Source organism: Castor canadensis, chromosome 14 (genome assembly GCF_047511655.1).
Source record: "Castor canadensis chromosome 14, mCasCan1.hap1v2, whole genome shotgun sequence".
NCBI lineage: Eukaryota > Metazoa > Chordata > Mammalia > Rodentia > Castoridae > Castor > Castor canadensis.
The window spans coordinates 1,017,521-1,030,085 of record NC_133399.1 but is presented as its reverse complement, the minus strand read 5'-3'; the positions used below and the strand labels follow the sequence as shown (position 1 = coordinate 1,030,085).

Below are 12,565 nucleotides of genomic sequence, written 5' to 3'. Positions count from 1 at the left end.
TGGAAACGAGGCTGAGAACCAGGCCGGCAGTGGGCAGACACTCTCCCATTACTGATGGGCACCATGGTGACCAGATAGTGCGGGAAGTCAGGTCTGCCCCGTGGCCTGGGAGGAGGCCATCCAGGCAGGCATCAGGTCCTTCCTCACATGCACACTGTAGGCCCCTCACCTGATCCAACTCCCTGCAGGGGAGGCAGGGACCCCTGCCCACAGGGTACTCATCCTAGAAAAGTGAGCCAGGTGAACACCGGGTAATGACCAGCCAGAAAGACTGACAAGGGGTGCGGTGGGGGTCAGGGAGGGGCACTGGGCAAGTGACAGCTGAGGCGAGCTTGGGAGGAACCAGTGCAGAGGCCCTGGGACCCCAGCTCAGGGAGGAACTGGGCTGTTGATGTAAGAGGGGCAGTGGAGGGCCAGGGCCGTAGGTGCAGGAGGGAGGGGCCTGAAGGGTTAGCAGGTCCCTCTGGCCTTTGCATGGGGACAGGAGGGAGCCAGGTCATACAGGTCCAGAGAAGTGGCCAGCTTCAGACCCTCTTCCTGACAGTGGGGTGGAAGGACTGACTGTAGGTCTGGGTGTGGGGAAGGGGAGGGGAGGACCCCACTGTCCCCCTGCCCTTATTCCCCAGTGCACCTGAAGGTCAGAGTGGGCTAGCAGTTGGGCTCCTGCAGGCCAGGTGGGGGTGGTCCTGGGCAAAGGGCCTGGACAGTGGAAGGTCACTTGATGACGTCATGATCCTCGTCCCAGATTCTCTGAGCCCCACACATGGGTACCCAGTCCGTCTGCCTCGTCCCAGGGCAGGTGCTGACCTGAAGCTTGGGGGGCCTTCTGGGTCCTCCTCAGAGCTCAGCAGGCGGACCTCAGCCCTCTCCGTCCCACAGGGAGCCCCCTTACAACAGGAACCCAGCCTCAGAAGTCCCCCTGAAACCTGGGAGTGATCACGGTCTCTGAGCCAGGTTGGAACCCTAGGGTCCCGTGCCAGGAGCCCCGTGGGCACTGAGGGGGGTGGGGACGTCCTTTTTTGGAACGGAGATTCATTGGCCAGGCCCTTCCTGGTTGCCGGGTGGCCAGGAAACCATCCAGGCCTCCGTTGCATGGATGTGGGGCGGGGGGCTTAACGGAACCTCGGTTGCCCCTCGGATTCACGATTGGGCCCGCCTCCAGGACGCGCCCCGCCCCCCGCTCCCCGCCGTACAGTACCCGGTCGTCCCCGCCCTCGGAGGTGTGGAGTTTTGTATCGACCACGCCCCGACGAGGGCGGAGCTTACACTGTCACACGCCCACATTGGGCGGGGTTTTGACTATCGCGCGCCCACGGAGGGCGGGGCTTTTATAGAGTATGCCTCGGTGGGCGGGGACTTCGCGTCGGTCCCGCCCCAAGTGGGGGCGGAGCTTGCGCCGGCCCCGCCCTCCACGCTCAGCACCAGGGCTCCGCGCGCCCCCCGGCCCAGCTGCGGCGCGTGACGCGGTTTGCGCGGCTCCGGCGGCCACTGCGGCGGCGGGGCCCAGGCGACCGGGGGACGGCGGCGGGCGAGCGGGCGCATGGCGACGACGGCGGGGAGCGCGGCGGGGCCGGCGGGGCCCGAGCCCATGCCGAGCTACGCGCAGCTGGTGCAGCGCGGCTGGGGCAGCGCGCTGGCGGCCGCGCGGGGCTGCGCGGACTGCGGCTGGGGGCTGGCGCGCCGCGGCCTGGCCGAGCACGCGCACCTGGCGCCGCCCGAGCTGCTGCTGCTGGCGCTCGGCGCGCTCGGCCTCACCGCGCTGCGCTCCGCGGCCACCGCGCGCCTCTTTCGGGTCAGTGCCACCCGCGGGGCCCGGGACGCGGGGACTCCGGGCTGGGGTGGGGGAGGAGGGGACACGGGAAGGTGCCCCAGGCGAGGGACCTGGGGCCGCCACGCGTGTGCTGACCTTCGTGGGGGGGATGTTTGGGAGGGGTTGTCACTGGAATATGGGGGGGGCGGCCTGGAACCACCGCGCGGGATGAGAGGGTGCGGTGGATGCGGGGGTGTGGCCGGGCTCGGGCGATGAGCCCAGGACATGGGGGCCCTACTCGGGTTGGGTTTGGGGGACCCCACGCGGTGAGGGGCCGCACCCTGTTCTTCTGGGGACGAAGAAACCGAAGACAGGGACACGGGGAAGCCTGGCACACAGAGGCCGCCTGCGCCATGCCCCCCCCCATCTTCCCCCCCCCCACACACACTCTGGCGCCTTAGCTACTGCTATGGGCAAGTGCAAGTGACAGGAACTGCCTGGTGGTTCAGCGTCACCTTCCAGCCAGGGTTGGGCACCAAAGCCACCCCGGGGGTCTCTCTCCCTTGGAGGTGACATGGCTTGTGTCTTTGGGCCGGGACTGTTTCCAAGAGGCCTGACCTAATTGCTCAGTTTCTGGTGAGCATGAGGAGCGTGCTGCCCAGGTTGGAGAGTGGCAATCATGGCCACACCGTTGGCACGCGACCCCACTCCCTTCCCTGGGGAGGGGGTCTCTATGACAGGAGCCGGTGGTAAAGCGTTTGCACCACTCCTGTGGTTGCAAACACCCCCAGGGACTGGCTGGGGCCACCCCGCCCCAGTCTGACTGGAGGTGGTAGAGGGTGCGGGGACACAGTGCCCAGCGCCAACAAAGGGGCCTTTCTCTGCTGGCCGGGAAGAGGCTGGCTCTTGTTGGTTGTTGTCTGGCTGCCACTGTGCCCACCCTGTCTTTCCATCATCACCCACACGCCGGAGAGACCCCGGAACCCACCCTATTGTGCGGAGGGGAAGGCAGGTGTGAGGGGGCGGCTCCATGGTCACCTTGGTCCCCAGCTGGGTTGTGCGCCCCGCACGCTCCCGGTTTCCAGCTGGGAAGAGGAAGGCGCCGGGAGGGGGATGCAGGCTGCCAGGGAGGTGGGGTCTCCCCCTGCCTTCCCCAGGACGTGGGAAGAGGTAGCAAAGTCACGCACCCTGATTTTTGGAATCCTGCAAGACCAAGCTGTCCCATGGCAGGGCCCCCCCACCTCTGCCCCCCAGCCCGGGTGGGGTGCGCTCCCAGGTCCAGCCTCACCCTTCCCAAGAAATGGGCGGAGGGGCTGCCATTTTTCTAAGCTCATCTTCTTGGCAGCAGCCTGGTTGCCAGGGGTTACTGGAGCTGGCTCTGCCTGTCTCCAAGACAACCACTCCGGGGCTCCTCCAGCCCCCTCAGCCCTGGGGGAAGGGGCGGGGCTTGCTCTGAAGCCCCGCCCCTCGGGCACTTGAGGCCCCTCCCACTCTCTGACCCCTACCCTTCTAATTCCTCTGTGGCCACCCTCCCATTGCTACAAGTCTCTCTGTTCTCCCAGTGTCCCCTTAAGTCTCAGCTGGCCTCTGCTCTCACTGTGATCCCCCTTCACCATGTGCCCTCTCTGCCTCCAGCCCCTTCCGCCCTTCTTTGGTCTCCCCCAACTTCACGTGTCTTCCCCACACAGGCGCCATCTTCCCCAGCCCCTCCCCCGATCCCCCCCAGTTCCCCCTCCCGGGCTCCCCTCTTCTCTTCACAGCTCCCCAGTGAGGATCCAGCCTCCCATATTCCCTCAGAGGCTCCTATATTTCCCTTCATGGGTCGCCCCATGACACCCTCAGCCGCCATCGTGACCTGAGCACCCCCCGCCCCCGTCCCTCTCCCACAGGGTCCCCCGTCCTCTCCCCGGCAGGGCTGGACAGCTGGGTGCTAAGTTTAGCCCTTGGCAGCCACACATGGGCTCTGGTTACCCCAGGCGGTTATGATCGTGGGGGCCAGGCCTTCCCCAACACTTCCCGGCCTGGGGAGTCCCTGGGTCTCCGTTTCCCCACCCTGGAGGAGCAGCTCCTGGTCCCCGGTGCCAGTTGCCACCCACCGTCTCACCCACAGCCTCTGGCCAAGCGGTGCCACCTTCAGCCCAAAGATGCCGCCAAGCTGCCCGAGAGCGCCTGGAAGTTTCTGTTCTACCTGGGCTGCTGGAGCTACAGCGCCTACTTGCTGTTTGGCACTGACTACCCGTTCTTCTACGACCCGCCGTCCGCCTTCTATGGTAGGGGCCTGGGGGGCCGGGAGGGGGGACTCTGCTTGAAACACACGTGCACAGGTCACAGACCCCCCCATGGATGTCTTGATGTCAAGCCAGCCCCAAGATAAGAGTGGCCATAGGGTTCTGGAGCCAGGAAAGGGGGCGCCTACCGTATACCAGGCCCTGGAGGGGGACAGAGGAGGCCCATGGGCCAAGGTGAGAATCACAGGTGTCAATGACACGTGCAAAGGCCCTGGGGTACTCGAGGTGGCTTCTGGGCCCTTGTGGCGGGAGTTTGAGGATAGGATGGGATGGGGTTTGGGGTTGATAAAATGCCTCCTCTGGCTGCCTCTGGGGCAGTCACTCCCACGTAATAAGTGACTGCATCTGGTTGACTGGATTTGAAGTGGATGTCACCAAGGCTGGAGTCTGAGTGGACTGGACAAGAGGTGACACCAGCATCCTTCGTGTGACCTGTCCCCGGAGGCAGGGTGGCTTCTGAGATGCCAGTGTGGAAAACCCATCTGCGGTGGGGCCGGGGTTCTCTGTCCTGTGCTGACCGGCTGGGTGGACCATGTCACACATCAATGGCTGTGTGACAGGGACAGCCCGAGAGGGCCCCTGGTGGCTCCAAGCCAGTGCAGACATCCCATGCACATCCCTAGCGGGGCGGTGTCATCAGCCACCCAATATTCCTGTATACGGATGACCCGTGATTGGATTCAACATCTGGGGCCTGGAGTTGTGCATTTATTGAGCACCTAGTGTTTTCCTTTCTTTTGATGGTGCTGGGGATGGAACCTGTGTCTTTGCACATGCTAGGCAAATACCCTGCCGCTGAGCATCACCCCAGCTGAACTGCCGACTGTATACCAGGCTCTGTGCTCCACAGCTGGGGACCAGAGGCAGCATTGACCCCGTGGTGGGGGACACTGAGCACCAGTGTCTGTGAATAGGTGGGTCAGGGCTCAACAGTGACAAGGATGGCCCTGCTGAAGGTCACTTTGAATGTGGCACAGGCCAGGGCAAGGAGGGCAGTGGACACTGTAGGTGTGGGGGACGGGGTGGGCGGCGGCAGTCAGCATTGGGGCTGAGCTGGGGGCTGAAAGCACACCGACCCACCGTGGCTGGTCCTGACCATCTGTCCCAGGGGCCAACGTAGGGGGCCACAACTAGGACAGACATGACCCGAGAGAGGAGGTGACCACAGACGTGTGCAGAAAGCCGGCCGGTAGGGTCTGCTGCCCAACTGTGAGAGGTCAAGGGTGGGGACACGCTGGACTCCGTGATCCCAAGCAAGATGGTAACTGGCAGGGCTGGGTTTGGAAGAGGAATCTGGGGGAGGTGTGGTCTCACACCTCGGTGGCTTTGGTGAGAGGTGGCCCTGGGAGTGTTGGCAAGGGCTGGGGTTGACAGTCACGTTCGGAAGTGGCCCGGTGTGGACGGTTGTGTGCCACCCGCCTCGACTGCAGACGTGGAGCTGGAGGAGGAACTCGGAGCTTGGGGACGGTGGGGGAGGGGAGCTCCAGGGCTCAGCAGCGTGGTGTCTCCCTGGAACGCCACTGGGAGGTCCTTTGTCCCCTCTCCAGACCCCCACACCCCCTAAGGCCAACCTCAGGACAGCCCTGCCGGGCCTCAGAGGGAGCCCTGAGGTGACTGCCCTGTGGAAGAGGGCTCAGGCAGGCTGGTGACGGTCCAGAGGTTTAGGGTCCAGGGCCACACGGAGAGGAGTGGGGAGGGTGACACTGGGTTAAAAACATCAACAAATGAACAATCCAGCATTTATGGCGTTTAGAGTGCTATTGCAACCCCCACCTCCGTGTCGTTCCAGGACATTTTCATCCTCCCTAAAGAGACCCTGTCCCCATCAGCTGCCCCCCATCCCCTCCCCCGGCTCTGGCACCCTGGCGGCCACCAATGAGTAGGATCATGGGGTAATTGTAGTTTTAGGGTTTTTTGTTTGGTTTTGTTTTGGAGGCACTGTGGTTTGAACTCAGGGCCTCATGCTTGTGAGGCTACCCTTTTTTGTGAAGGGTTTCTTTCAAGATAGGGTCTCGTGAACTATTTGCCCAGGCTGCCTTTGAACTGCATTCCTCCTGATCTCTGCCTCCTGAGTAGCTAGGATTACAGGCATGAGCCACTGGCTCCTGTCTTGCTCTGGTTATTTTGGAGATGGGGTCTCCTGAATTATTTGCCTGGCTTTGAACCACGATCCTCGCAATCTCAGTCTCCCAGGTAGCTGGGATTACAGTGTGACTGCAGAACCTGGCTGCCAGTCATTCTTTCTTTCTTTGCAGTTATCTTGGGCACATCTCTAGGAGTGGGATTGCTGGTCACACCGTGGTGTTTGTGTGTGCAGCCACCAAGGCCACCACAGAGAGAGTGGACAGATGACTGGCTAGGGGCAGGGCGTGCTGGGTGGGAGGCAAGAACGCCTAGACCATAGTGGAACAAGGTGGGAGGGGTGTCGCGTGCCTCCGTAGACGGAGGGCCGTCCGTGAGCTGGGGACACTGAGGCCAGGAGCAGGGGCCCCCAGTGGAGCCTAAAAGACTCTTTCTTTTGGGGTGGGGGTTGGACAGGGACAGCTGAGTGTGTGCGCCCTTGGCCTTCATATCTGGAGGCTCCTGAGGGCCGTGACCAAGGAGAGGAGGAGGCTGAAGTAGTGGGGAGCTGGCCCTGGGGGCGGGGGGTGGCAGTTGATGACAGTCACAGATGTGCCTTGAGGCGGGGAGGGGCGGGGCGAGGAAGGTTGGAAGAGGACATCCTGTGCTTAAGTGGACATGGAGTTGGGGTTCTGCGGGGTGCGGGAGCCCAGGTTGCTGAGAAAACAGGAGCAGCGAGGAGGAGGCCAGGGAGGTGGCCATTGGGGACGTCCCCGGGGAATCTCTGGGAATGGGTAAAGAGCAGGGAGGATTGAGTAACAAGGTATCCACATCTGTGACTTTGGCGACAATGTTGCATTTGCTCCAAACTGCAGCGCTCTCAGCCCTGCTGTAAAAAAAATATATATTAATATAAAAATTGATGGATGGAGAACTGGGGACAGGGGCCTGCAGCCAGCACAGCTGTGCGGACACCTGCGTGCAGGGGACGTGGCCCATCGTGTCACGGGGTCACCGGGGGTCACCGGGAGGTCCCCACCTCCAGCTGTGAGGTCTGACTCTCCCCAGACTGGACTCCAGGCATGGCGGTGCCGTGGGACATCGCGACCGCCTACCTGCTGCAGGGAAGCTTCTACGGTCACTCCATCTACGCCACGCTCTACATGGACACCTGGCGTAAAGACTCCGTGGTCATGCTCGTCCACCACGTGGTCACCTTGGTCCTCATCGTCTCCTCCTACGCCTTCCGGTGAGAGCGGAGACAGGCAGCGGGGTGGGCGGTGGAGGGCACGGCGTGTGCAAAGGTGAATGGCGTGGAAAAGGCCACTGCGCCCCCAGCCACCCGCCCCGCCCCCAGGCCTCTGCCCGGACGGCACCCGTGACCGACTCACAGCCCACGAATCCTGCCATCTGGAACCCCCGTGGTAGCCAGGCGTGGAGCTGCGCGCCTGTCTTTCCGTGCACGTGGGAGGGGCCAGCCTGGGAGACACCGGGAGAAGTGTCCGACAGACAGAAAAGGAAAATAGCCGGGCGAGGTGGGGCTGGGAGGGACAGAGGTGGCCCTCAGATTTCTTAAGGGCCGACTGGGGACGCGGCAGCGGCCTTTTGGAGGTGTGCAGCTTGAAGCCATGTTTGGCTGAATGTGAAGCGGGGATTGTCGTCATGGCAGTGGTGTGCAGGGATGCGGGCGAGTGCGTAGGGTGTGGACACCGAGTGGTCCAGGCCCATGAGCCCAAGGGCGGCAGAGGGTCCGGACTCACACACATGAGGAGGCCCCTTCCTGCCCACCAGGTACCACAACGTGGGGCTCCTCGTGCTCTTCCTGCACGACATCAGCGACGTGCAGCTGGAGTTCACCAAGCTCAACGTGTATTTCAAGGCCCGCGGCGGCTCCTACCGCCGGCTGCACGCCCTGGTGGCGGACCTGGGCTGCCTCAGCTTCTGCTTCAGCTGGTGAGGGGGCGGGGCTGCCAGGGGCGGGGCCTAGGGGAGTGGGAGGAGGTGGGGCTTAGGGGAGTGGGAGGAGCCAGGCTGGGAGGAGGTGGGGCTTAGGGGAGTGGGAGGAGCCAGGCTGGGAGGAGGTGGGGCTTAGGGGAGTGGGAGGAGCCAGGTGGGGAGGAGGTGGGGCCTAGGGAGTGGGAGGAGCCAGACAGGGGAGGAGGTGGGGCTTAGGGGAGTGGGAGGAGCCAGGAAGGGAAGGAGGTGGGGCCTAGGGAACTGGGAGGAGCCAGGTGGGGAGGGGGTGGGGCCTAGGGAACTGGGAGGAGCCAGGTGGGGAGGAGGTGGGGCCTAGGGAACTGGGAGGAGCCAGGTAGGGAGGAGGCGGGGCCTAGGGAGTGGGAGGAGGCAGACAGGGAAGGAGGCGGAGTGAGTGGGGCCTGAGGGAGAAGAGGAAGAGAGCTGAAGGGATGGAGTCAGAGGGGGCAGAGCAGGTGAGTTGTGGTCCTAGGCAGAGCAGGGGACGGAAGGATAGAGACACGGTGGAGTGGGTGGGGCCTGGAGGGAAAGGGGTGGGGCTAGGCAGAGAAGGGGGGGCCTGGCGAGCTGGGCAAGGGCTGGGCAGGAGGACAGTCAGAAATGGGTCTGAGCCGGGGGACCCGAGGCTGGGACTGTGCAGACACAGGTGAGTGGGACCCCATGGGGGCCGGGTGGGGCCGCTGTGTCCCCCTGACCTGCCCCTCCCCTGCAGGTTCTGGTTCCGCCTCTACTGGTTCCCACTCAAGGTCCTGTACGCCACGTGCCACACCAGCCTGATCTCGGTGCCCGACATCCCTTTCTACTTCTTCTTCAACGCGCTGCTGCTGCTGCTCACTGTCATGAACGTCTACTGGTTCCTGGTGAGTGCGGGGCCCAGGCCCAGGCCCGGGGGACAGGCCACCCGCGCACCGTCGGCCGAGTCCCACTCCGTGAGCTCTGATGTTCTGGGGCTGCGGCAGCAGCGGGTCCCCGGGGCCATGAGGGGTTGAAGGTGGCTTCCCGTCTCACCTGGGCCCTCCCCTCCCGCAGTACATCGTGGCCTTTGCCACCAAGGTGCTGACGGGCCAGCTGCGTGAGCTGAAAGACCTGCGTGAATACGACATGGTGGACACCCAGAGCCCCAAGCCCAGCAAGGCCGAGTGAGTGTGCAGGGCCCGCCCCGAGTCCCTTCCCTTTGCGATGGGCTGGCCTGGCGGCCGCGGCCACCAATGAGGGGACGGCCACTGGGCTGAGCCCGCGTCCACCTGCAGCAGACACCGCGGGGACGGGGACAGCGGGAAGGGTGCGGAGGGCTGGGGAGGGCGAGCTGCGCCTGAACCCCACGAGTGACCGCAGGCGCCTCAGGTGCAGTGGGGGACAGGAGGCCGCGGAGGGAGGCAGTCGGCCAGACTCCGTGACCGGGTCAGGATGGAGGCCGGAGGCTGAGGCAGGCCGTGGTGCCGGGGCCGGGCCTGCGGTTGCTCCCCGAAGATCGTGAGGTCCAGGGTAGCCTGGGCTGTACAGTGACACCCCGTCTCAAGACCAAGGGGCGTGGGGACAGAGCCCCAACAGGGGGACCTGACAGTAGGGCCAGGGACAGCTCTTACGACCACTCAAGTCAGTGGAAGCACTGAGTCCCCGCCAAGCCGGGCTCCGACAGAGGAAGCCTGAGAGAGGGTCACCCCCAGAGGGGTGCAGGGCAGGCCAGGGTGGCCATCGGGAGGCCATCACCATCGTCTGGCCACAGCCAGGACAAGAGTGGTGAGACAGGCCTGGAAGGGAGAGCCAGCAGGCTTGGTGTGGATGTAGATAACGCGGAAGTAAAAAATCAGAGATGACCCAAGACTCTTGGCTCAAACTGCTGCTTGCCGGGCAGGGCCGTGTGCACCTGTGGATGGGTCTCAACTGGGGGACAGGGACTTCCCGTGCAGCTGTCCCTTGAATGCAAGCCAGGGGTTCTGTAGAGATGGGTGAGGTCTCGCTAAGGAATCTTCCAGAACATGCTAGAAGCTTCCAGAGCAAGCAGTGACCAAAGACAATTCGGGAGGGAGGAGGAGCCATATCTGATCCGCCGGCAGATCACGTGAGCGTTCCTGTTTTTATTTATTTACTGTTTGGTGGTGGTGCATTTCTTCTGCAAACCTAAAAACTTCACAAATGGAAAACAAAGTCCTAAGAAGTGAAAAGTGGGGGGGCCACGCCTGTGACCCCAGCAATTTACAGTCAATCTCGTCCTCAAGTTGATGGGAACAGCTGGGGAGACCCAGTGAATGGAGGCTGTGAAGAAATGACCCAAGGCACGGTGGCGTTTGTAGTTGGGGACCACGGATGCTGGAGAATGACTCCGGCTGGCCGAGAACACGGGGTGCTGAGAACTTTCTGGAAGTGATGAGATAGGAAGGTGTCGGGCCCCACATTCATCCCAACAAAAATGGAGACCAGCAGGACACACCGTGCAAAAGCATCCTGACGACCCAGGGAGCAGGAGAACAGTGGAAGACACAGTCACCAAAGTGTCACCACAAGTGGCCACAGAGAACCAACAGTCAACCTGTGATTTTGTGCACAGTTTTCAAAATAATTACTCAGCCAGGCATGTTGGCTCACCCGTCGTCCCAGCTACTTGGGAGGCTGAGATGGGGAGGACACGGGTTTGAGGCCAGATAGTTCTCAAGACCCCATCTCCAAAGAGCCGGAGCAAAATGAACCAGCGGTGTGGCTGTGTAGTCCAGGCTGGCCTTGAACTCCTGGGTTCAAGTGATTCTCCTGCCTCAGCCTCCCAAGTAGCTGGGATGACAGGGGTGAGCCACCAGCGCCCGGCTGCACCCCACTTTTTTTGTTTTTTTGGTAGCCCTGGGGTTTGAACTCAGGGTGTCACACTTACCAGACAGGCGCGCTACGCCTGGAGCCACTCGCCAGCCCTTTTTTGTGAAGGGTTTTTCGAGACAGGGTCTCGAGAACTATTTCCCCAGGCTGGCTTCGAACCTCGATCCTCCTGATGTCTACCTCCTGAGTAGCCGGGATTACAGGCGTGAGCCACAGCGCCTGGTCTTAGCTAGCACTTCGGAACATCCAAGACCGACCCCCACGCCCACCTCTCTGGAGCTTTTTCCTGTTGACATCAATGGCAACTCCGGTCTCGAGTGACCTGGCAAGTCCCTGGGGAGCCCACCCTGCTCCTCTCCTTGCCCAGGAAGAAAGGCGTCTGTCCGCCCCATCGCTCTCTCTCTCTCTCTCTCTCTCTCTGTGGCTTCCACCCCGCTGGGTGGTGGGCTGAATCTGTAGGTGACAATCTGATGTCCCCTCGTTGCCGTCCTGCCTCCCCGAGTGGGAAATACTGACAGGGAAGGGACACTGCGAAGTTTGTGCAGAAAAGCAAACACGTCCGTCGGGAAGCTGGGGTAAGGGCAGCATGAGGTGGAGATGCCAATGGCGGAAAGTACAGGCACCCAGCCTGCTGCGGTGACACCCGCGGGCCCCAGCTACTCAGGATGTAAGCAAATCCCGGTTCCGCCCGCGGGGGCGGCGACTGGAAAGAAGTCGGAAGAAGCCATGATGCCGCCTCAAGTCTGAGCGGGGCCAGTGGCCCCGGGAAGAGGCCCGGGCTCTGGAGTTAAAGGACGTCCAGCTGCAGGTCAGGGTGACAAGAGAAGGAAAGCAGCTGAGCCAGGTGCGGTGGGGAGGTGGGGACACGTGCGGTGCCAGCAACTGGGGAAGTTGAGGCAGGACGGCTTGAGCCCAGGAGTTCAAGGCCAGCTACGCAGCGAGATCCGGTCTCCCAGCAGAACAAGCTAAAAAGTGGCCTAGAGCGAGGCTCTGACGGCAGAGACCGAGGGGTGACCCCCGCGGGGAAAGTGACCGCCACCAGTGCAGCAGCGGCCGGGGGGAACCTCCCGCATCGCGTTCTTGGCAAACCTTTGAGAGGTGCAAAGTAGACGTCTTGTTTCGGGGTTCACTCCATCTCAGGCGTGGAGTGAGCGCTTACCTTAGGCTTTGCGTCACCAGCAGCACCCCAAAAAGTAAGACATGGAGTGACAGGAACGGACGGGGAGGGACACTGCAGACAGGGAGGCGGCCGGGGGGACGCAGGGCAGGGCATGGGCCACAGGGGTTCTGGCCAGCCAGTGCTGCCTGAGTCGGGCCAGGGCAGGGACTGGCTTGTCACCCTGCCACGGCCTGGGGGGAGGGGTGCAGGGGGGGAGGGGCGGGGCGCGGGGCTCCCATGCTAATCTGCACCGGGTCTGGCCTGCAGGAAGCCGCTGAGGAATGGGCTGGTGAAGGACAAGCTCTTCTGACCCCCTCAACCCGCCCAACACGGCCCCGGGACTGGCCCCGCCCCCAGGGCTCTGACCACACCCCTAGCGCCAGCCACGCCCCTGGAGGCCTGGCCCCGCCCCTCTGGATTGCAGCCACGCCCCCGGGGGAAACCTCGTCCAATCCCAGGACTCCGCTCCCGGCCCGATGACCCCCGCCCCCAAGGACTCTGCTGATCACCTGGGACCTCCGCGCC

The 12,565-nt window shown here is 63.1% G+C and overlaps 1 protein-coding gene across 1 annotated transcript; it reads left to right on the top strand.

Annotated features, from left to right (window-relative positions):
* Positions 1-1,468: 1,468 nt before the first annotated feature.
* Cers1 (ceramide synthase 1) lies at positions 1,469-12,448 on the top strand. Its single transcript, XM_074053615.1, has 7 exons — positions 1,469-1,792; positions 3,861-4,020; positions 7,168-7,348; positions 7,891-8,052; positions 8,789-8,936; positions 9,106-9,215; positions 12,308-12,448. Exons 1-7 carry the CDS (start codon positions 1,541-1,543, stop codon positions 12,348-12,350), a joined length of 1,056 nt encoding a protein of 351 aa, XP_073909716.1. The 5' UTR covers positions 1,469-1,540; the 3' UTR covers positions 12,351-12,448.
* The last annotated feature ends 117 nt before the right edge of the window (positions 12,449-12,565 follow it).

Coding starts and splice junctions, on each gene's coding strand:
- Cers1 (XM_074053615.1), top strand. CDS start 1,541: ATGGCGACGACGGCGGGGAGCGCGGCGGGGCCGGCGGGGCCCGAGCCC. Junction 1,793..3,860: donor CCACCGCGCGCCTCTTTCGG/GTCAGTGCCACC, acceptor TCTCACCCACAG/CCTCTGGCCAAGCGGTGCCA. Junction 9,216..12,307: donor CCCAAGCCCAGCAAGGCCGA/GTGAGTGTGCAG, acceptor TCTGGCCTGCAG/GAAGCCGCTGAGGAATGGGC.